The sequence below is a fragment of the Myxocyprinus asiaticus genome, chromosome 22, assembly GCF_019703515.2.
Source record: "Myxocyprinus asiaticus isolate MX2 ecotype Aquarium Trade chromosome 22, UBuf_Myxa_2, whole genome shotgun sequence".
In the NCBI taxonomy this organism is placed as follows: Eukaryota; Metazoa; Chordata; class Actinopteri; order Cypriniformes; family Catostomidae; genus Myxocyprinus; species Myxocyprinus asiaticus.
Window position 1 is genome coordinate 26,858,069 of NC_059365.1, and position 21,382 is coordinate 26,879,450.

Sequence of the window (21,382 nt, forward strand, 5' to 3'; positions counted from 1 at the left end):
TACAATGTTATTCTGTTTATTCTGTACACATTCGTGTTGATTACGTACACATTTTGTTGTTTTGATGGTTCTCAATTAACCCATCTAAAATACAACATATAATTAAATTGTATGACAAACCATAATGTTTAGACTGCAGTGTATATGTAGAATGTAGACTTTAGCCTGCATGTTCTCAAATGTGTACTTGCTTCTTCTCAACAGCAGGTGGCAGTGAAACGCATTCAGTTTCTGAGCCTCCGCACAACAGTTCATCGAGCAACTGCATTTATCATGTCCCATTTAGGCTATTTCCTCTTTTACAATATGTTTGTTATTTACTTATGATAAACATAATTTATGGAATATTTCAAATTCACGTTAGTTTATGTTGTAGATCATTTTTGGAGAAGAACATGTACTAAACTAGTTAGTTAATCTAACGATTTTATATAGACGAGCTATCGATCGTTAGCATATTAGCTTCTCTGTGGTGTTCGGTGAGTATTACATAAACTCTTTTTATACGTTTATTGTACTAGTATTTTATCACTTTCGTATAATTATTTTCTTTCTACAACATTTTACTTCCCCGAGATAGTTGAAATTGCTTTTAGTCTGTCTTACAGTACTGCTTCTCAGTGTGTCCTTTGTTGGTATACTGAAAATATTATAATATTTCCCTTTTTCTATTTCCATGCAGAATTAGGAGCCAAAGATGACCTCCAAAACGAAAGGTAATATCATGTAGGCTACACATGAATGGTTTCACTTTATTTCTCCCATTAAGAGAAGGCAGCAAATTTGTACCATGGTATTACTATGGTTTCATGGACATTTGCCATGGTACATGATATTCTTTGACATACCTCAGAGTACATTATAGATGGTAATTATTCAGTACTTTGGTATCAAATGTGCTGTGATATAACCATCACTTTACAGTGGTTTAACAACAGTTCTTATTTGTAATCTCCTTATCTCCATTACACTCCCATGATCCTATGCTAGTGTGTGGTATTTCATGATGTGAAGAACAAAAAACAAAAAAAATCCTGTTTCACTGTTTCAGTGGGAAAGTTGGGTTCCAAAAACAAAGAAGATGCTCCTCATGAGCTGGAAAGTCAGTTTGTTCTGCGGCTTCCTCAGGTCAGTGTGTGTGTCTTCACTCACCTATTTAAATTGAACCTATTGTGGTAAAATTCAATCTATATTGTTTTTGAACAATGTAAATACTACCAGAACACTTCCACATTAATCCATTTGAATAACTGATCGTTTAAGTGTGTTGTTTGATTCGAGAGTCCTGTAATTCTGCATTTATGAATGTTTAATTCAAGCTATATTGCTAATAATAGCATATAATATATACAATATATAGCAATAAAAGATCAGGTACAGACTTACTGAGTTGCAGACTTACAGTATCACAAAAACAACCTAAACCACATTTACATGCAACCAAATAATCAGTTTATAATCCGACAGATAGCTCAATCGGATTGAAAAGTCTTCATGTAAACACAAAAATGGTCCGATTGAGCTGGATTCGAATGGAATTTCCATCCAATTGAAAGGGGTTGTGTAGATCTAAACTAATCAGTTTAAAAGAAAAATATTAGCCATGTAAACGTTTGAATCCAACTACTTTCAACCGGATTCTAAAATACCTTGTGCTCATGCACAGAGCAGTGGTGCATATGTATGTTTTAGAGATGATACTTGTCATTGGAACCTAATTTATACAAAGTAATGACAAAACGCTTTACTAAGGGTATGCAGGCTCGCACTGAATACTCTCAGGGCACATATGTTCTTTCATGACATCACATAAATCAAAAAAGAATGCTGTGTCATTCTTAATAGGGACTTTAAGCAGCAGGTACGGTTACGGCGTTCTGTGTTCCATTGTGTGTACGTGATTTCACTCACTTCCTGACGTCGAAACCATAATTTCTAAAGCGTTTCTTCTAAAGCAACTTCTTTGTGACAGTCGATTGAACGTAACAGATTAGGAAAGTAAATGTAGAGGCCAGACCAAGATAGCGGCGTGAGTAGACGCACATGTGCTAGCGCTTAAACTCATTTTGGGTACCTCTTACAAACATTAATGTAAGACATAAGTCACACTTGTTTTTGATTACATTGAGGTTCTTGAAAAGACCCACGGTTAATTATCAGTTCTGGAGTTTTTTGCTTGAATAGAAGAGACTGAAACCTGTCATGGACTTGTCAGCCCTTGAAGAGATGGACATTGAAGCTCAAAAAATGACAGAGAAAAGACTTATCAGCGAAACACACTCCTACATTTGTCAAAGCAAAAAGGGGGGTGAATGTGATTCGTCTCCAAATACACCATCCAAAGCACCCCCTCCGAAGAAACACGCACAAGGTGACGAAACGGATGATTAAACGTTAAGTCAGGTACAACAAAGCATCATCCAAATTATCAGACAGTCATCTGATGAGATAAAAAAAATATGGTGAAAGAAAATTCGGCAAGCATCAACCTGTTGAAAGAAGCAATGGAAGTGGTGCATTCTGAAATATTCGACATTCAGAAGGACATAAAGTTCTGAAAAAAACAAAAAACGAAGTGACTTCGAACCGGGTTTCTCAATTGGAGGACAGAATAAACTATCAAGATCGGTACTGTCGCAGATGGAAACTTCGATTGGAAGGGCTGAACGAGTTCACTGAGGACAACGTTAAGACTCGGGTGATGGAGATCTGCAAAGCGGTGGTTGCCGAGGAAGAACGTAACTTCGTAGCGTGCAATGTGGGTATTGCACATCGCCTTGGAAGACCCAGCGCAGACAACAGCAAGGGAAAGACACCAAGGCCAGTGATAATAAGATTTGCTTCCAGAACAGCGCGAAACCTCACATGGAAAGGAGTCAAGGGAAACGGCATTCTCAAGAAATACAAGATGTACTTCAAAGAAGATTTCATGACGAAAGATAGAGCTACATGGTATCTCCTATGGCCTGCGATTGAAAAAGCAAGAAAAGACGGAAAGAGAGCCTTCTTTGTTTGAATCAAGGCAATTGTAGATGGTAAAAAAATTTAAACTTAAACCACTGCTCTATTTGAAAAGGGTTCTGAGTTTTGGCTCAAATTAAAACAGTATGGCGGTGTAAAGTCTGTTTGCTGTAGACTAATTACCATAACTTGTTTATTTAGCTACAGAAACGGTTTACATTGTTTGTTTTTTTTTTGTTTTTTTTGTCGCCACTGATAATAAGACATTATTATGTGAGGTCACATAATTGCTTTTATAAAGCACTTTGTTACTTAAATTCAGGATAACGGGGGTCTCAAGACCAGTGACTTATTTGTGATTGATCTCTGAGAATGTTGGCGTAAGATTACCCTTTATACACTCTCAACACTTACAACGTTTTCTTTCATTGTTCACTTAATTGTTCTATTAAGTTTTCTTCAAGTTCATGTCAATCAAATTTTTTTCTGTCAATGCCAGGGGCATATGAGATATGTTAAAAAGAAAAGTCTTTATTCCTGTTTTGCAAAAGAAAAGAAGCAGATTTCTGTTTCATTCAAGAAACTCATGCCTGCAAAGAAGATGTGCTTTTTTCTTTTCTTTTTTTTTTGGAAGAGTCAGTGGGGTTGTGACATCTGGTTTTCTTTTGGAGCTTCAAATCGATCAGCAGGGGTCGCTGTTTTAAGGGATACGTTTTCTGGACAGATATTAAGTCACAAAACAGATGATCAAGGTCGGTGGATTATTCTTCTAATTGATATAAAACAGATTAAATGAATCCTTATAAACATATATGCCACCAACAATAAAAGAACCAATGGGTTAATTTTTCAGGACATTGAAGACAATATTAATCAACTACATTCTAAATTTCCCTCTGTAGAAGTAATTTGAGGTGGGGACTTCAACACAGTGTTTGATGAAAAATGGGATAGATGGCCCCCTAAATTGGATTGTAGTGGAAATGAACTAATTAATGTATGTTTAAGGTTGAACATGTTAGACACTTGGAGATATAAAAATCCGCAATTATTCACATATACATGGAGTAATCGGGACAAATCCTTGCGATCACCTAATTGATTATTTCAGAACATATGAAAGATAAAGTTGAATTTGTTACTATTGAACCATCAATTTTAACTGATCACAAAGGCATATCTATTAAGATTAATATTTCAAGTAGTCAGTCAAGTAATGTTAACAGAGGTTATTGGAAATTAAATAGTAGTATATTTAGACATAATGAATTCTGCAATAAAAAGACCATAATTGACAAATATTGGCAACAGGTATCTATGTTACAGATTTATGGGAAATTTGGGGAGCTAACAAAATTTGAAATAAGTTGGTGATTTCCGACGGAAAATTCATATCTAGAAAGAAAAAAGAAAATGAAAACAAGATAATTAATGAAATAATGTCCATTACATGCAGAAATAATCAAAATATGTCGAACAATGATGTATTAAAGCTTATAACATTGCAGAGTCATCTAGATAATATTTATGAAGAGAAAGCTAGAGGTGCCTTTGTTAGGTCAAGACGAAAATGGATGGAAGCAGGTGAAAAAAACACCAAATACTTTTTCAATTTAGAAAAAAGAAATCGGACATAGCCTCTGTAAACAAATTAATAATAAACAGTGTTCCTAATGAAAATCCTAAAGATTTATCTAAATTTGTAACTCAGTTTTATAGCAACTTGTATATCTGTGGTAGCCAATCCCCAAATACAGATAATTTTCTTAAGGATTTATCAGACAATATTAATAAAATTAACATTGATTTCAGAAATTCATGTGATAAAGGTTTAAGCATTCAGGAAGTCATTGATTGTATAAACCATCTTAAAGACAATAAGTCTCCCGGAAATGACAGGTTGACAGGGGAGTTTTATAAAACCTTCCGTAATGATCTTGCACCCTTTTTACTTGCTGTCTTCAAAGAATCAGTTGATTTGGGAGAACTTCCTGCCTCACTGAAACAAGGAGTAATTACATTTATAACAAAACCTAACAAAGATAAGTTATACTTAAGAAAATTGGAGACCAATCAGTTTGTTAAACAATGACTCCAAAATGTGTTCTCTAATATTTGCAAAAAGACTTAAAAAAGGTTTAAATTCAGTATTTGATGAAGAACAATTAGGCTTTATGAAAGGACGTTATATTGGAAATAATATTAGATTAATTTTAGATTAAATTGACTACAGACATCTTATTTCAGATGATGGCTTTATATTGTTTATTGACTTTTATTAAGCGTTTGATACCATTGAACATTATTTTATGTTTAAGGTCATTGACTTTTATTTTTATTTATTTATTTATTTTTTTCAGAAAGCCCTTAAAACACTTTATAATGGATGCAATAATTCAGTCCAGTTGTCTCACGGTACCTGTCAGAGATTTGATATGGACAGTGGGATAAGGCAAGGATGCCCTATATCGTCTTTTCTTTTTTTATTAGTTACACAAGTGATGGCAACTCATATAAAAAAGTGCATTTTCAGGGAATCTCAGTGGTTGGCAAAGATATGAAACTTAGCCAATTTGCAGATGATACCACCCTTTTCGTTAAAAATCACAAAGTAGAGAAAGTTATTAGATGTATAGATGAATTTTCTTAGGTCTCTGGATTAAAGATGAATAAGAACAAGTCCATTATATTTTCCATTATCCATTATAGTGTTTTGAAAGAAATTAGTGTAATAACAATTAAAGACACTTTTACATATCTTGGTAGGTTTGTAAATATCTTAATCAAAGAAACACATACAATTTTAAGCCTATTGTTGAGAGAATTAAAAACAGATTTAATATGTGGTTGATGAGAGATTTGTGCCTATTCGGCTGTGTTTTTTAATTTTTTTGTATTTCAAAAGCAGAAGGAATTTTTAGGTCTGTCTATGTATCAGTATCAATGGAAGTTCCAGAAAATGTGGTCAAGGAATTGGATAAGATTCTATATGATTTCATATGGAGGAAGAAATAACACTACTTAGGAAAATATATTATAAATAATAATAAAGAATATGGGGGCCTTGAGGTTTTAAATTTTACAGACTTAAATACTGTTTTTAAAATAAAATGGATAATTGAATATATCAGTAACAAAGATAGTAGATGGAATATTTTCCCCAAATTTATATTTAATTCTTTAATTCCTTGTTTTTTTTTTTAAATGTAATTTTTCTATTGAAAAAATCCCAACTAACTTGCAAATTTCCACAAGCAGGCACTGCAGGCTTGGCAGTTAGTCTATAAGCACAACTTCTCACCACATTGGTATTTTGTATGGAATAATAAGGATATCTTGTATAAGAAAAAATCTATCTTCAGTCAGACATGGTATGACAATGGAATAATCACTGTAAGTTAGTTGCTTAATGAACAAGGCCTGCTTTTAACATAGAATTCTTCAAAAAGTTTAGGATTCCTGTAAAACCAAAAGAGTATGCTATTATCTTTGACGCAATCCCAAGTAAAGTTGTTGAATTATTACGAAATTCAGGATATTCTAATGTTGATGTAGACCAACTTCCCATAACATGTAGTGACACAATCTTTATTGGTGATATTAATGTTGTAAAAGACAAATGCAGTAATAAATATATTAGAAACATATTGAAGAGGAATTATGTGCTGAGTTCGACAATGTTTTGGTCTTCTAAGTATGAAAACATTAATTGGTTTAAAAAGTTTTTTTTATAAATAATCAAATTAGAGAGATTTCCTTTAAATTATTACACAGAATCTACCCTGTTAAGCAATTGTTTGAACGTTTTAAGATGGATATTGAAAACTCGTGATTTTTGTGCTGTTGCTAAAGAATCTGTAACACATCTCGTTTTTCAGTGTGTATACTCAAGATATTTTGGACTGATGTCTCTAACTTTGTTTCTAGAATATTTGGAATTATGATACAAATTGAACTATGATTTTTACAAGATACCATTGATTTGTACAATTTATTTTCTTATACAGCTTATTATCTTATTTGGAAAATATCACATTCATGTGAAAAAATGGGCTAAAGCAAAGCCAAATTTTGAACAATTTATAAATGAAATTAAACAATATGGTACTACTTTGGATAGTATTAAAAATAAATAAGCAAAAAAAAAAAAAAAAACTTATGAGGCACTTCTCTAACTTATGTTAATTTGAATTTTGTAATTTTACCCCTGGCATAAATTATATATTTTTTATTTTTATTTTTATTGTCCTATACATTATTATTGTTGTATTCACACTTGCTGTGAGTTGTATATGTTTGTACGAATTTTGTATAATTATGTATAAACTATTAATAAAAAAAAAAAAAAAGTAAATGTAAGAACATGTTTTACAAGACATGATGCAAAGTGAACAGTAAATAGCTAAACACCCTCCTCAAACTTATGTTAAATTGCACACAATTATAGGCGTTGAATTAAAAACCTCAAAAATATAGATAGTAGGGATGGGCATGTTGGTCATTTTGTCTACTCGAGTACTCGGTCTGATTACTCAGCAATGACATGTGCATAACTGTATATATAATAACATGTCTGACAAGTGGTCTTTGGCTGCTGCATTACGTCTTGTTGTTCCAGTGTATCATCTATTCATTATTATAGGCTGTTATAAAATAATTTTTTACAAAATGTACTAAAGATTGCATAATCAAAATATGTGCTCAATGTGCATCTGTCTATTCTTCATTCAGGTTACCGTAGTTATCCTAGTAAGTGCGCACCGGTTTTTTAGTGACGATCTGAACCGTCTGGCTTAACAGCGTTTTTAATATGCGGGTAAAGTTGAAGTTCAGTTTTGAAGACGCTGCATTCTGTTCCATTTAGCTGCGCTCTGTCTAGCTGTTTGAAACACTCGCAGTGCATTGAGTCCACTGCCACACGTGCCTGGTGTGTGTGTTGAAGCGTGTGTGTCCAAGTCCAAATGTTCGCTCTTGTGAGGGAAGCTGCGATGCTCCATATTGTTGTTGCTGTGATGATTCATGAAGTGTTCCATTCAACTCAGAGAGTCGGAATTTCCACCTTTCAACTGGGGAAAGTGCAACAGAATGACACTTTATGTCGGACTTCTAACTTGGAAACACGTGCGGAAATCTTCAACTTCAACAGGTGTGTGTTGCATCAAGCAAACATTTCGGCACCAAGGGCAGGGAGATTTACAGTCAGTGACAAACATTCACTTTTATTAAATAACATCCATTAATGAGTAAAAAGTTATTGCATTAAATGATAATAAAACGTGATTAGAAAACATTTTGCAGAGACAGGTGTTCAAAACACGTTAATCACACTCTCTTTTGATGATCGTGATGATAGCATTGCGGGTTTCTATGAGACGTCTCTGACAATCAGTGTACCCCTCAAAATCACTACGTAATCATTCTCAAAATTAAAAATAAGCTCCTTTGACACTGTAACAATTAGGGATGCAAAGGGGTGGAAAATTTCTGGTAAATTTCCGGAAACTTTCCAGAAACTTTCCATGGGAAATTAAGCTGGGGAATTTTGGAAATATTGGAAAAAAAACTTTGGGCACTTGGCTATATGCTGCTGCATCTTTGTGGCATTCTTAGCATTGGTCTTTGCACAGTATTTGCAAATGTACACAGCCTTTCCTTCTACATTGGCTGAGGTGAAATGTATCCACACATCAGATGGCGCATGTGGCATTGTTCTGTAGAATAAGATTAGAAAAAAGCTTGTAAAAAACACTAATGCAATGCCATGCACCGATATATAAACAGTTAGCTAAACAATTGGAATATTCTGGAATGGTAAAAATATTTTACAATTGATACTGGACAAATGAATAGAAATAGGCTAGATGAATAGATGAACACTTCTCAATCAGCATGCTAAACCAAACTATAACCTACGTTCTTGTATGATAACAGAAAACTGGCTAGCAGAAGAAACAGCATCACAGTTGAGCTAGCTAGCACCATGATAGCTAGCCTCTTAAATTGTCAATGAAATGTTGTTATCTAGTTTACATTTAGCATATCAGATATACTGGCTAGCTAGCTACTGTATAAACACATTTTGATTTAGTATTTGCTAGTTAAATTTTACAGTGCATCCGGAAAGTATTCACAGCGCTTCACTTTTTCCACATTTTGTTATGTTACAGCCTTGTTCCAAAATGGATTAAATTCGTTATTTTCCTCAAAATTCTACAAACAACACCCCATAATGACAATGTGAAAGAAGTTTGGTTGAAATCTTTGCAAATGTATTAAAAAAAAAAAAAAAAATCACATGTACATAAGTATTCACAGCCTTTGCCATGACACTCAAAATTTAGCTCAAGTGCATCCTGTTTCCACTGATCATCCTTGAGATGTTTCTACAACTTGATTGGAGTCCACCTGTGGTAAATTCAGTTGATTGGACATGATTTGGAAAGGCACACACCTGTCTATATAAGGTCCCACAGTTAACAGTGCATGTCAGAGCACAAACCAAGCCATGAAGTCCAGAAATTGTCTGTAGACCTCCGAGACAGGATTGTATCGAGACACAGATCTGGGGAAGGGTACAGACAAATTTCTGCAGCATTGAAGGTCCCATTGATCACAGTGGCTTCTACCACCAGGACTCTTCCTAGAGCTGGCCGCCCGGCCAAATTGAGCGATCGGGGGAGAAGTGCCTTAGTCAGGGAGGTGACCAAGAACCCGATGGTCACTCTGACAGAGCTCCAGCGTTTCTCTGTGGAGAGAGGAGAAACTTCCAGAAGAACAACCATCTCTGCAGCACTCCACCAATCAGGCTTGTATGGTAGAGTGGCCAGACGGAAGCCACTCCTCAGTAAAAGGCACATGACAGCCCACCTGGAGTTTGCCAAAAGGCACCTGAAGGACTCTCAGACCATGAGAAACAAAATTCTCTGGTCTGATGAAACAAAGATTGAACTGTTTGGCCTGAATGGCAAGCGTCATGTCTGGATGAAACCAGGCACCACTCATCACCTGGCCAATACCATCCCTACAGTGAAGCGTGGTGGTGGCAGCATCATGCTGTGGGGATGTTTTTCAGCGGCAGGGACTGGGAGACTAGTCAGGATCGAGGGAAAGTTGAATGCAGCAATGTACAGAGACATCCTTGATGAAAACCTGCTCCAGAGCGCTCTGGACCTCAGACTGGGGCGAAGGTTCATCTTCCAACAGGACAACAACCCTAAGCACACAGCCAAGATAACAAAGGAGTGGCTACGGGACAACTCTGTGAATGTCCTTGAGTGGCCCAGCCAGAGCCCAGACTTGAACCCATTTGCACTTGGCTGTGCACTGACGCTCCCCATCCAACCTGATGGAGCTTGAGAGGTCCTGCAAAGAATGGGAGACACTGCCCAAAAATAGATGTGCCAAGCTTGTAGCATCATACTCAAAAAGACTTGAGGCTGTATTTGGTGCCAAAGGTGCTTCAACAAAGTATTGAGCAAAGGCTGTGAATACTTATGTACATGTGATTTTTTTTTATTTTTATTTTTATTTTTTAATAAATTTGCAAAGATTTCAAACAAACTTCTTTCACATTGTCATTATGGGGTATTGTTTGTAGAATTGAGGAAAATATTGAATTTAATCCATTTTGGAATAAGGCTGTAACATAACAAAATGTGGAAAAAGTGAAGCGCTGTGAATACTTTCCAGATGCACTGTAATACCATAGATCAAATATATTTACCCTAGTAATATCATCAAAACGTACTTGACTGGATGTAGTCCTTGGGCTCAAATGCAGTAGTGTGGCTTCAATAGTCCGGCTGTAGTAAGTAGCGTGCAGTTAGTAGTGTGCTGTGTTCATGTGATTTGAGGAATGCGCAGGGTAGAATTTGCATTAAATGTGGTTGTTTTAACCAAGATTATGCTGCAAGATGTTTTTTTCTTTCAATTACATTTAAGTTTCCTGTTATAGGCTAACTTGCAATTTTGCAAATTTCCAGTTTATTCCCGTTAATTCCCATATATTCCTGTTCATTCCCATATATTCCCGTTAATTCCCATGGAAAGTTTCCAACTTTGAATTTGCAACCCTAGTAACAATATCCTTAGCTCCAGGGAATGAGGAAGCGGGAGATGGCATTTCCAACACAGGAAAGTCTTTTTTTATTTAAACAAAAAACATTCGCTTAATAGCGACAACAGATGAGCTCACACACAAATAAATCAAAGTACTATATAAGTGAAACGGCCAACACATGGACAGCTTGTCAGCTGGGCTCTCTCTGATGGATGGAGGCGGGAGCTGGGCAAACATCCAAACGTACCATCGTTTAGCAGTGTGAAGAAAGTGAGAGTTATTATGATTAAATTGTTAATCATATTTGTATTGTATTTTTTACATTTTGATGTGTAGACGGCGTTCTAACAATGCAAAATGAATGGCAGCATTAATGTTATAGCTTAGTTAGCTCATGAATTGATATACAGAAAAAAATGCTTGAATGTCATCCTTTTCATTAAATTAAAGCTGTTGATTCATAGGTATTAGCTATTTAATTATCTTCCTGAAAATCATTCTGAGATGCTATTCTTCTCACTACAATTGTACAGAGTAGTTATGAGTTACTGTAAATTTTGTCAGTTTGAACCAGTCTGGTCATTCTCTGTTGACCTCTCTCATCAACAAGGCATTTCCATCCACAGAACTGACGCTCACTGGATTTCTTTTGTCTTTGGCAAAATCAATCAGTTTTGCCAAAGATCAGCAGTTACAGAAATACTCAAACCAGCCCATTTGGCACCAACAATCATGCCACGTTCCACATTTTTTTTCCCCCATTCTGATGGTTGATGTGAACATTAACTGAAGCTCCTGACCCATATCTGCATGATTTTATACACTGCACTGCTGCCACACTATTGACTGATTAGATAATTCCATTTGTTGGTGCCAGACGGGCTGGTTTGAGTGGGTGGCAAACTGCCAGAATGAATTAAGCCATAATGAGTTTTTTTGTTTGTTTTGTTATTAGTGTAAATATATTTCTTCAATGTATGTTGCTAATGTAATTGATCATGTTCTTGCCTGGCAACATGTCAGTCCCCACTGTACCTTTTTCAGCTCAAACAAAAGATTTAAACACCTCCTCCCCCCGTCGAGTTGAGGTGCGACTCGCTGAAGCGCTGTGTGTTTAAAGTGTATGTCTGTTCAAAAAAAAGCTGAAAAAAGCATTCTAAAGTCCTAAATAATGCACTTAACCGATTGGAACACGGATCTGTCCTGATGTCCTCTACAAATAAAATAACCATAGTATCACCATGGTATTTTGTAGTAAAATAATTGAACCACAAAATTAAACATGGTAACTATGTATTACTGTAGTAACACCATTGTTAATATCATCAAATCTATGTTTCCCACCAAAACAAAACATTGTTACTACAATATTAATATAGTAAAACTACATTTTTATTTATTATAAATAGTAATAAAGAAAATATTAAGAGTGGAGTCAAGAAACAGAATGGGAAAAATAATACGCCATAAACATAATCGAACCCTGATCGTCCAGATACCAGCACGCCATTGAAGCAACACTCTCAATGAACTTTGTTGTGTATTTCTCTGTTGCTAATAGACTATTGGGGTTACATCTGAAAGCAAATAGTTACTCCGAAAAATAATCAATATTATCAGGCTTTGGGGCAACATTGATTAATAGCAAATATTAATAAAATACTATGACAGATAATTAATAACAAAGCTCGTAACCTACAGGTTTTAACTGTATAGCGTTTCTGGTTATCACGTTTAGCGTAAAACTCAAACGCATGTATTGAGACAAATATTATGTGGTCACAGTACTAACTCCCACTCTTATTAATGTAATGGAAAATTGTGATTCTTTTTCAAATATTTTATACTATTTCATTTGATAAGTATTCTGCTCCCATAAATAATGATTCAGTTAACTTTTTCTTTAGTTTTTATTGCGAGGAGAATATAACATAATACGACACAATGTATACATATAAATGAATTAATTCACATTTGATAATGCTGTTTAAAAATAGAAAATATGGGCTAGCCTATCAACACATTAAAAGAATGCACAGTTTAGTGTCTTAGCATTTTTTGGGAAGTCACAATTGTTTGAATATGTGGTCTAATGATGCTCACTCATAACGTATGTGCATATGTATAAGAATACTCACATAATTATCTCTAATAAAATGTGAATGAATAAATGCAAACAAATAACTCTCCAATGCGAAGACATCCTCGTTAACACTGAATGCTGCAGTAAAGTATTTATCGTACATCTCCATTGTAACTTGTAGCCAGAAAATAAATGTTGTGGTGTTTTTAAGTTTGTTGTTCATCTTCTTTCTCCTCCTTTTTTATGGCAGTTGGCAAAAAAAGCTCTGAGGCATTCAGCTCTGGCCTGTTGAAATTCTATAGTTATAGAGCTCCTTAGCGGTTTAGAGCTGCAGTGATTGCGGCGGTAGAAAGACTATTCTGAATGGATACCCACTGTAAATCCACAAGATAAAATCGCTTACTAACCTTTTCTGTGTAAAGTTGTAGCCAATTTTACAACTTTGTTGCCATAACGATGTAATGTCAATAAACCCTAAAACGATTTATACAACTTTACAGCTCACATAATACATGAGTTTTAACAGAAAAATAAATGTAAGTAGGGCTGCACGATTATAGCAAAAATTATAATTGTCGATTATTGCCCTTGATACTGTAATCACGATTATTAATGTTGATTAAAATATTAAATTACCATTACAAATTAAGCAACCATGCGGTTCGCTCTAGTTTCTTTTATGCATCTTTTAAGCATTAAATATTGTAATAATGTTTGTTAATATTAGGCCAAATAAGAATAATTTTAAATGGATATCTATGGCATAGAATAAATTAAATTATTGCTAAATTACTGCTTAAATTATTAGTCCATGTTCAGTAAATAATGACATATTCAATATTCAAATTTATTAACAGCCGATTTAAATCGACCAAGTTACTGCGTTCAGTAAGCCCTTTGGTGGTGAGACAGGGGGCCCTTCATCCCATTAGATCTTCAATGGTGATATTGTTCATGTAAGATCACTGTTAGATCATTTTTGGCCTCAGTGGTTGCACTTTGGAAATTAAAAACAGTCATTTGTAATCAAAGTTTGTGCGATTTGTGAAAATGTTAAATCTACTATTACCAGCTGCGTGGCAAATGGGTATTATTAGAGCAGATGAGATAACAATGATGGTGATTCCTGAAATATGCTATTCATGCCATATTCTTTATTTTGGCTACACCTCCAAAACAAACTTAGAACAGTTAAGCTGAATTACGTTATAGCTATTTTGTACAAATCAAATTCACATTGGCCTACTTATTAACATTACAAAACAAAACTGTTATTACATTTTTAATAAATTGTACACAGAAATCGAGCAATGTGACAAACTCTCCCATTACAATGATTGCTGTCACTCACTGCAGGTTAACACTGTTTTAAGACCTACATTTCAACGCAAGCTCAGTGACGCTCCGCACAAAGTTCTGCACTTTCGCGAATGCTCTCGTTAAAAACAAAGCTGTCTAATCAGCATAATAAATCAATTATTTACACCGCGTCTGTGCCTTGATTAGAACGGGAGCATTTTATTGTTGTCGGGTTGCTAATTTGCAGTGTATTTAACATCTACGTTCAAAGCGAGCGGTGCAATATGCAGTGAATCCAAAATAATTCCAAAGTGCTTTTCGCTCTTGTTCTACAGCTTCTTTTCGAGTGTCAGGTGATGTTTCTTCAGTATAAAATTTCGTGTGCCACCGCATCTGGGCATTCAGACAGTTTAAAACTTGCGCATTAGGACTAGTTGTCATTACTGATAGGACAGATGACTAATTTAAGCGGCTCTGATTGACCATTGCCGTTTCATTGTTCAGCGGACATGTTAGTTATTGGTTTGAATACTCAACCGCTGCAAAAACACATTGTAAATAGAAACCATTGACGCAACAGGAGCAGACTTAAATTTGAATGCTGTAATCATCAGTTTTCACGATTACATAATCGTGGCAGCCGTAATCGCGATTCGTTTTTTGATTAATTGTGCAGCCCTAAATGTAAGTGCTTTTTTATATAATTATAAGCTTTTAAACCCCCCAAATATTGGCCCCATTCACTTCCATTGTAAGTGCCTCACTGTAACCTCGATTTTTGCCTTTTTTTTGCTTTTTTTTTTTTTTTTTTTAAGAAAAGGAGAGACCAGTCAAAATAATTTTTTGCGGTAATCAACATTATTCCACAAATCCTGTAGATTGAGCTCAACTTTAATTCTGTATGATGGATTGTCTTTTAGGAATACGCCTCTACAGTAAGACGGATCGCCCAGTCTAGCAGCATGAACATGAAAGACAGACTTACTATAGAGCTGCATGGTAAGTGCACAGAAATGTAAAGTTAGGTAAGATGAACTTGTATAAATACAATCAGTATATCTGTACATTGTATATATTGAATTACAATTTACACACCCTGAAATTATAAATCACTTATTTGTACAATAATGTTTGATGACTTGTTGTGTATAATACTGTATATGTCATCTGTTTTCATTGCACAAATATCTATTATGGTTTTTGTTGCCATATTCATAGCTGATGGTCGCCATGGGATTGTACGTGTGGACCGTGTCCCTTTAGCTTGTAAATTAGTGGATTTACCCTGCATCCTGGAATCGCTAAAAACTGTTGACAAAAAGACCCTCTACAAGACTGCTGATATCTGTCAGGTAAGTTCTTCCAACAGTTTACCTGGACAGAGAAAAGAGGCAGTTTGAAAGGTGTACAAGAGAAGTTTCACTTCTTTTTAAGATGCTGGTATGCACTTTGGATGGAGACCTCTACCCCCCTCTAGAGGAGCCCACTGGCACTACTGACTCCAAAAGCAAAAAGAAAGACAAGGACAAAGACAAGAAGTTTGTCTGGAACCACGGCAGTAAGTACCTCTCCAGCTGGTAATTGGTTTGGAGCTAGTGTGGAGACAGTCTGTGAGTAACTGAGTGATTGAACCCATTTAATATCCAATTACATCCGTCTTCAGTTACTCTCCCGCTGAAGAATACAAGAAAGAGGCGGTTCAGAAAGACGGCGAGGAAGAAGGTAACCTCGTTTAATTTAACTCAAGCATATCCCCCATTCTTCTGCGTTTCTAAAGGATTATACAATCCTTTATAATCCCTAGATAGAGAATTTTTTTTACTCTTGCAGGAAAAGAGAAATGAGTTTATGGTAAAGCCAAGATTTACATATAAATAAAGCATCACCATCTTCATTTGTCACCAAGGTATGCAAGAAAGCAGTTTGGCTGTTGCATTGATTGAAGTGACAGCGAGCAAGTTAGTGGAAGGATCTTCTCTGAATCTTGAATAAATCTCCTTTAAGTTGCAGCTAGCTATTGACTTGGCTCCCTTTTTTAATCGCTAATGTGTTCTCTGGCAAGCAGCCAGCTTCTACTGTTAGTACTATGTGTGTGTTTGGATGCGTGCATGCAGCAAGAACGCTTTTCTTGGGACTGAATTCTAACCTGATTTATCCTGACCTGTAGTACATCGAGTCTCCTGATGTGGAAAAGGAGGTGAAGAGGCTCTTGAGCACAGATGCTGAAGCCGTCAGTGTTCGTATCCTTTTACCACAAATGCTGTCCATTCCATTGTTTTATTTAGTTCGTTTTCTCCTCTCGTGTTTTGTTGCTGCAAATCCTATGTCGCAACCAATTTAGATGCAAGTGTCATTGCTATTGTAGAACTCTCCAGACTTCTTTTGTGTCATGCCAAGCCTTTCTACCAGGTGGCAGACTTGCTCACAAAATAAACGGAGTAATTGGGCAGGAAGTAGAGATGAAGCTCACAGCATGACAATCAGTGAAAGAGGGAAAAAAGGTGACATGAGTCCTGTACAAATTTGTGGAGCTCATTGCACAGTGATGTAGCGAACAAGAGAATAAACTGGTGCAAAAACCCAGGGAATGAAGAGATAAAGGGATTATTGGGTTATGATAAAGGGATTATTATTGGTATATAAACCTTGACCCAATGGTCAGGATGGGAGGTGATTAATGAGGATGAGTTCAAAGAACCTGACAACAATTTATCCCTGTCGAACCTGGATTCCTCACCTGGAACCTCCGGACACAAGGGTCACGGCTCATCGGGTAAATGATCTGATCAGAGACCTGCATAAAACACAGATTGCTTTATATTTCTCTTATGCTCTCTCTGTCTTAAGTTCTTAATCATTACCAGCATCAATCTCTTTTCTCTCCAAACATAGTCCAGCACGATGAGCTTCGGGAGATCTTCAACGACATCAGTAGTAGCAGTGAAGATGAGGACGAGGAGGGCGACCGCCACGACGATGAAGATCTCAACATCATGGACCCTGAAGACGACATGGTCAGGCAGCTCCATGAGAAACTTAACGAGACTGATGGAGGAAGAGACGAGAATGACAGGAACAATCATATTGGTAGGAAGGCAGTACAGTCATTTGTATGATCAATTACAGTACGTCATTAGGACTGCAGCACAAGCCCAATTTAAAATTGCAATTCAGTATCCCAGGGAGACAGGCAAGCAGACAAACAACAGCCGACCTAGATTAGCATTTGAATGCTGAATTTAGGTCAGATGGCGGTACCGATCGTTTAGTGGTGTTGATGGACGCAGTTGACCTTGGCTTCATCTCTCAAACCGGCCACCTGACAGCTCTCTGCCTCTATGCTGGCAGGGTGTCTTCAACGTCACATTGGCATTAGGCTAAAGCTCAGAATTGTGCTACCACACCTTTTGTTCACACATTCTGAAAAGGGCTAAACCATAGAGTTACCTTATTTCATCAGATGTCTTGTCAATACTGTTTTGATACAACATGGGAACATTATTACTTATCATATGAAATAATGTTTTTAAAGGGATAGTTCACCCAAACATTTTCTCACCCTCATGCTATCCCAGTGTATGACTTACTTTCTTTTGCTGAACACTAACAAGAGTTTTAGAAGAATATCTGAGCTCTGTTTGGTCCATACAATGCAAGTGAATGGTGACCAGAACTTTTAAAGCTCAAAAAATCACATAAAGGCCACATAAAAGTAATCCAAGATTCCAGTGGTTTAATCAATTTCTTCAGACGGGATATGATGGGTGAGAAACAGATCAATATTTAAAGCCTCTTTCCCACCTACAGTCCCGGTACTTTTCCCTTAGTAACTTTCTAGATTAGAACTACTATGAGTAACGAAACACCCGAGGAGACTTTTCCTCTTTTGCATTTGCATTCACAAAACTAACCCCCGTAGTGACGTTATCTATTATCGACCATTTGTCTTCTGACATTTCTGGTACGCACGATTCAAGAGCAACAACAACGAAATCAACAACACCTACAGAGGACAACAGGATCGGAGCTATATTTTTGTTAACTTTGGCTGCGTCCGAAAATGTAGGCAGCTGCCTTGCTGCCTAACCATTTTATGGTTTAAACGAGAGCATTTTTGGATTAATGGAACTCTTAAGAAAACTGGTCTCTGAACAGTTTAAAAAGAATCTTATTTCATCCTACCTCATTATACAGCCAGCGAAGGCAGCATTTTCCCATTTTCTGACTTTGCCATTGTCGTCAGGTTACAGTTTGGCATGTGAGCGTTGCATGCGTTGCTGCAGCCAGAGTAAGAGGAGAGGCACCTCGCTACCATGCAGTACACACTGAAATTTTATGTAGTAATCCAGAAATCACTTTATTTTCTGAATAGTCACACAGTACAGACAGTACGGATGTCTCCCGGTGAAGTCACACACACACACACACACACACACACACACACACACACACGTGAAATGGGTGATCCTGTTTGTATACTTAGTTGGTTTTATTTGATTTCTTTTAAGGGAATTTTTAAATCCTCTGAGTAGCAAGCTAGTGGCTAGTTGTTTTCTAATGGCAGCTGTCGACTCTTCTCCTTTCTCAATACTTTGTGCGTCATAGGTTTTTGAACAATCACAGGCTGCAGCACCTCCCACAGTCTCCCACAGTCCCTATAGTAGCTACTCCAGAGTATGAGCTAAAATCCCCCAAAAATGGCTCAGAGGAACTATAGCTCCTTGGGTGCAAAAGCGACAAAAAGTACTAGTCCCGGGGAAGTACCTAAAATGTGCTTTAGCCCCTGCAGTGAGTAAGGGCCTTATGCCCCAGAAGTACCCATCCCTTACTAGGAGCTAAAAATGTCCCTTAACATGGCTATGAGGGACTATAGTTTCTTAGGTGCGAAAGCAATGAAAGGTACTAGTCCAGGGGAAAAGCTTTAGCCCCTGCAGTGGGAATGGGCCTTAAGTCCTTTTTTACTTTAAATCTCCACTTTCACTTTTGCATTCTTTCACATTTTGAAGGTGAAAGTGGAGATTTATAGTAAAAGAAAAAAAAAGGATATAAATATTGATCTGTTTCTCAACCGATGCTGTTGAAGCATTAAATGTTTTTAATTTTAATATTTATACTTAGTACTGGTACTTTTGACAAGTACAGGTACTTTTGTCATCCCTACTGTCTAGGTAGGCAGCTCATTTGGATTTGAGAAATAGCCATATTCTCTTGATAAATAATATTGCATCTTTTATAAATTAATGACAGGTGTTTTAAAATTTAAGTCGCGTACTGCATGTCCAAATTGTTAAATGTCTGGCAGTTCTTATCTATTATCCACAAATACATTTGAATAGCTGTGTGTGTTCCCTAAATATGTTTCAGAATTCATATTCTCTGTGAGTGCAGATCGTAAGAGCTGCTGTTCGGTATTTATGCAGCCTGAAGGGTTGAGCGGTTAGAGCGTGATGGATTCCCAGATAATTGGGACCTCAGATAAAAGGAGCATTTGCAGATATACTAGCTCTCAAACGAAAAAGAATGCTCAATAGGGCATCAGGGTTTGTGACTAAACTACGCATGTTAACTAGGGCTCATATGTAGGGCTCACAGACTCTGTTTGATTTGCAGTAATGGAGTACCAAGTGCAGATCAACAATCTGAAGGCCAAGCTGCAGGAGACGCGTGCCCGCAAAAAGCAACAAGAGAAATTGATAATGGAGGTGGAAAATCAAGCATTGAGAGTGAGTTTTATTGACCTACAGACACTATGCACTAAAAGGTACAAATGTCCCTGTCCCTGCAAGAGACAAACCTTCTCTGGTACACTACATCATGTAAACACCTAACCTTGGCTACATAGTTTTTGTGCAGCAAAACGGCCCAATAAAGCCAGTTTTTGCCATCTTTTTAAGGCATAAATATTACATTTCTGCCATAAGCTGTTTTTATATAACTCACAAAAAGCATATAAATTCATTTCTCTGCCAACTGCTCCATTGGGAGGATTTAGGAGCTGTGAAACAGTGTCAGACGTGTGGTTTAATGGTGTCATTTCAACTGGGCTGTGTGCACTGCACTGGCTACATTTGTCCGCTGCCATTACGGTCACAGCGGACAGGCAAAGGTCATGCTCTTCTGAGCTCATTCACTTGATCTGTGTACAAGCAGCCCAGACATTCATGAATGGCTCATATCAACTCTCTCTTTCCCTTACAGTATCGTTTCCAGGCTCTCTTGAATGACATGATCAATCAAGAGGAGCAAGAGATGGAACAGGTTTGTTTACATGCAAACCCAAAGGCCTGCATGAATGTAGCACACAAAATCAAGAACTCTCAATTAATTACATATATTCTTATTGCTTTTGCTGAATGTAATTTTCATTATTGAATACTGGTGAGTAGAAGAGCTGTTATTGCATTACCTGTTGTTTTTTTTTATTCACCCCAACCCTTGGCCCTTGATCAAAAATAATTGTAATTTTCTCCATCATTGTTTGTTTACGGCCAAACTGACTAATAATGGCGTAAGGGCAAGAAAGTAACAATGTTGGAGGTGTTGTTGAGCATATTTCACTTAGACTTCAGTTATACCCCTACTTTTAGCCATCCATCACTGCTATTCTGTTCCTACAGCTGGCCTCCCTGCAAGAGCAGTTGGACTCACTGATCGAGAAGTGATCCCTGACAGTTACCAAGATACCGCAATGCAAAGAACCACCCAGAGATGACTGCTGAATGCATCACCATGTCATAACTGAATTTAAACTTCTGTTAGGAGTTCTGACACAGAAGTTTCTGTAAATGCTGATGGATTCAAAGTTTCTGTAATGCCTATCATGCCTCTTAGGTTGTATATACATTATGTACTTTTTTGTGGGACTACTTTAAACTGTAGCATTTTTGAGTAAACTGCAGTATTTCAAATAAATTGGTAGTTGTAACCTGACATGTCCGTGAGCTATTTTTAATAAACATCAAGACTTCAGGATCAAAGTT

The 21,382-nt window shown here is 36.6% G+C and overlaps 1 protein-coding gene across 3 annotated transcripts; it reads left to right on the forward strand.

Annotated features, from left to right (window-relative positions):
* The first annotated feature begins 229 nt into the window (after positions 1–229).
* LOC127412669 (transcription initiation factor TFIID subunit 7-like) lies at positions 230–21,332 on the forward strand. 3 transcript variants are annotated; one of them, XM_051649223.1, is made up of 13 exons: positions 230–479; positions 683–716; positions 1,052–1,128; positions 15,323–15,401; positions 15,621–15,754; positions 15,837–15,960; positions 16,066–16,124; positions 16,570–16,642; positions 17,065–17,175; positions 17,295–17,489; positions 20,013–20,125; positions 20,601–20,660; positions 21,020–21,332. In XM_051649223.1, the coding sequence occupies exons 2-13, from the start codon at positions 698–700 to the stop codon at positions 21,062–21,064; spliced, it is 1,089 nt and encodes a 362-aa protein (XP_051505183.1). In that variant the 5' UTR covers positions 230–479; positions 683–697; the 3' UTR covers positions 21,065–21,332. The 3 variants fall into 3 exon arrangements, with proteins under 3 accessions (XP_051505183.1, XP_051505184.1, XP_051505185.1); XM_051649224.1 differs by having other exon boundaries at positions 689–716; XM_051649225.1 differs by lacking the exons at positions 230–479; positions 683–716; positions 1,052–1,128 and adding an exon at positions 1,230–3,713.
* The last annotated feature ends 50 nt before the right edge of the window (positions 21,333–21,382 follow it).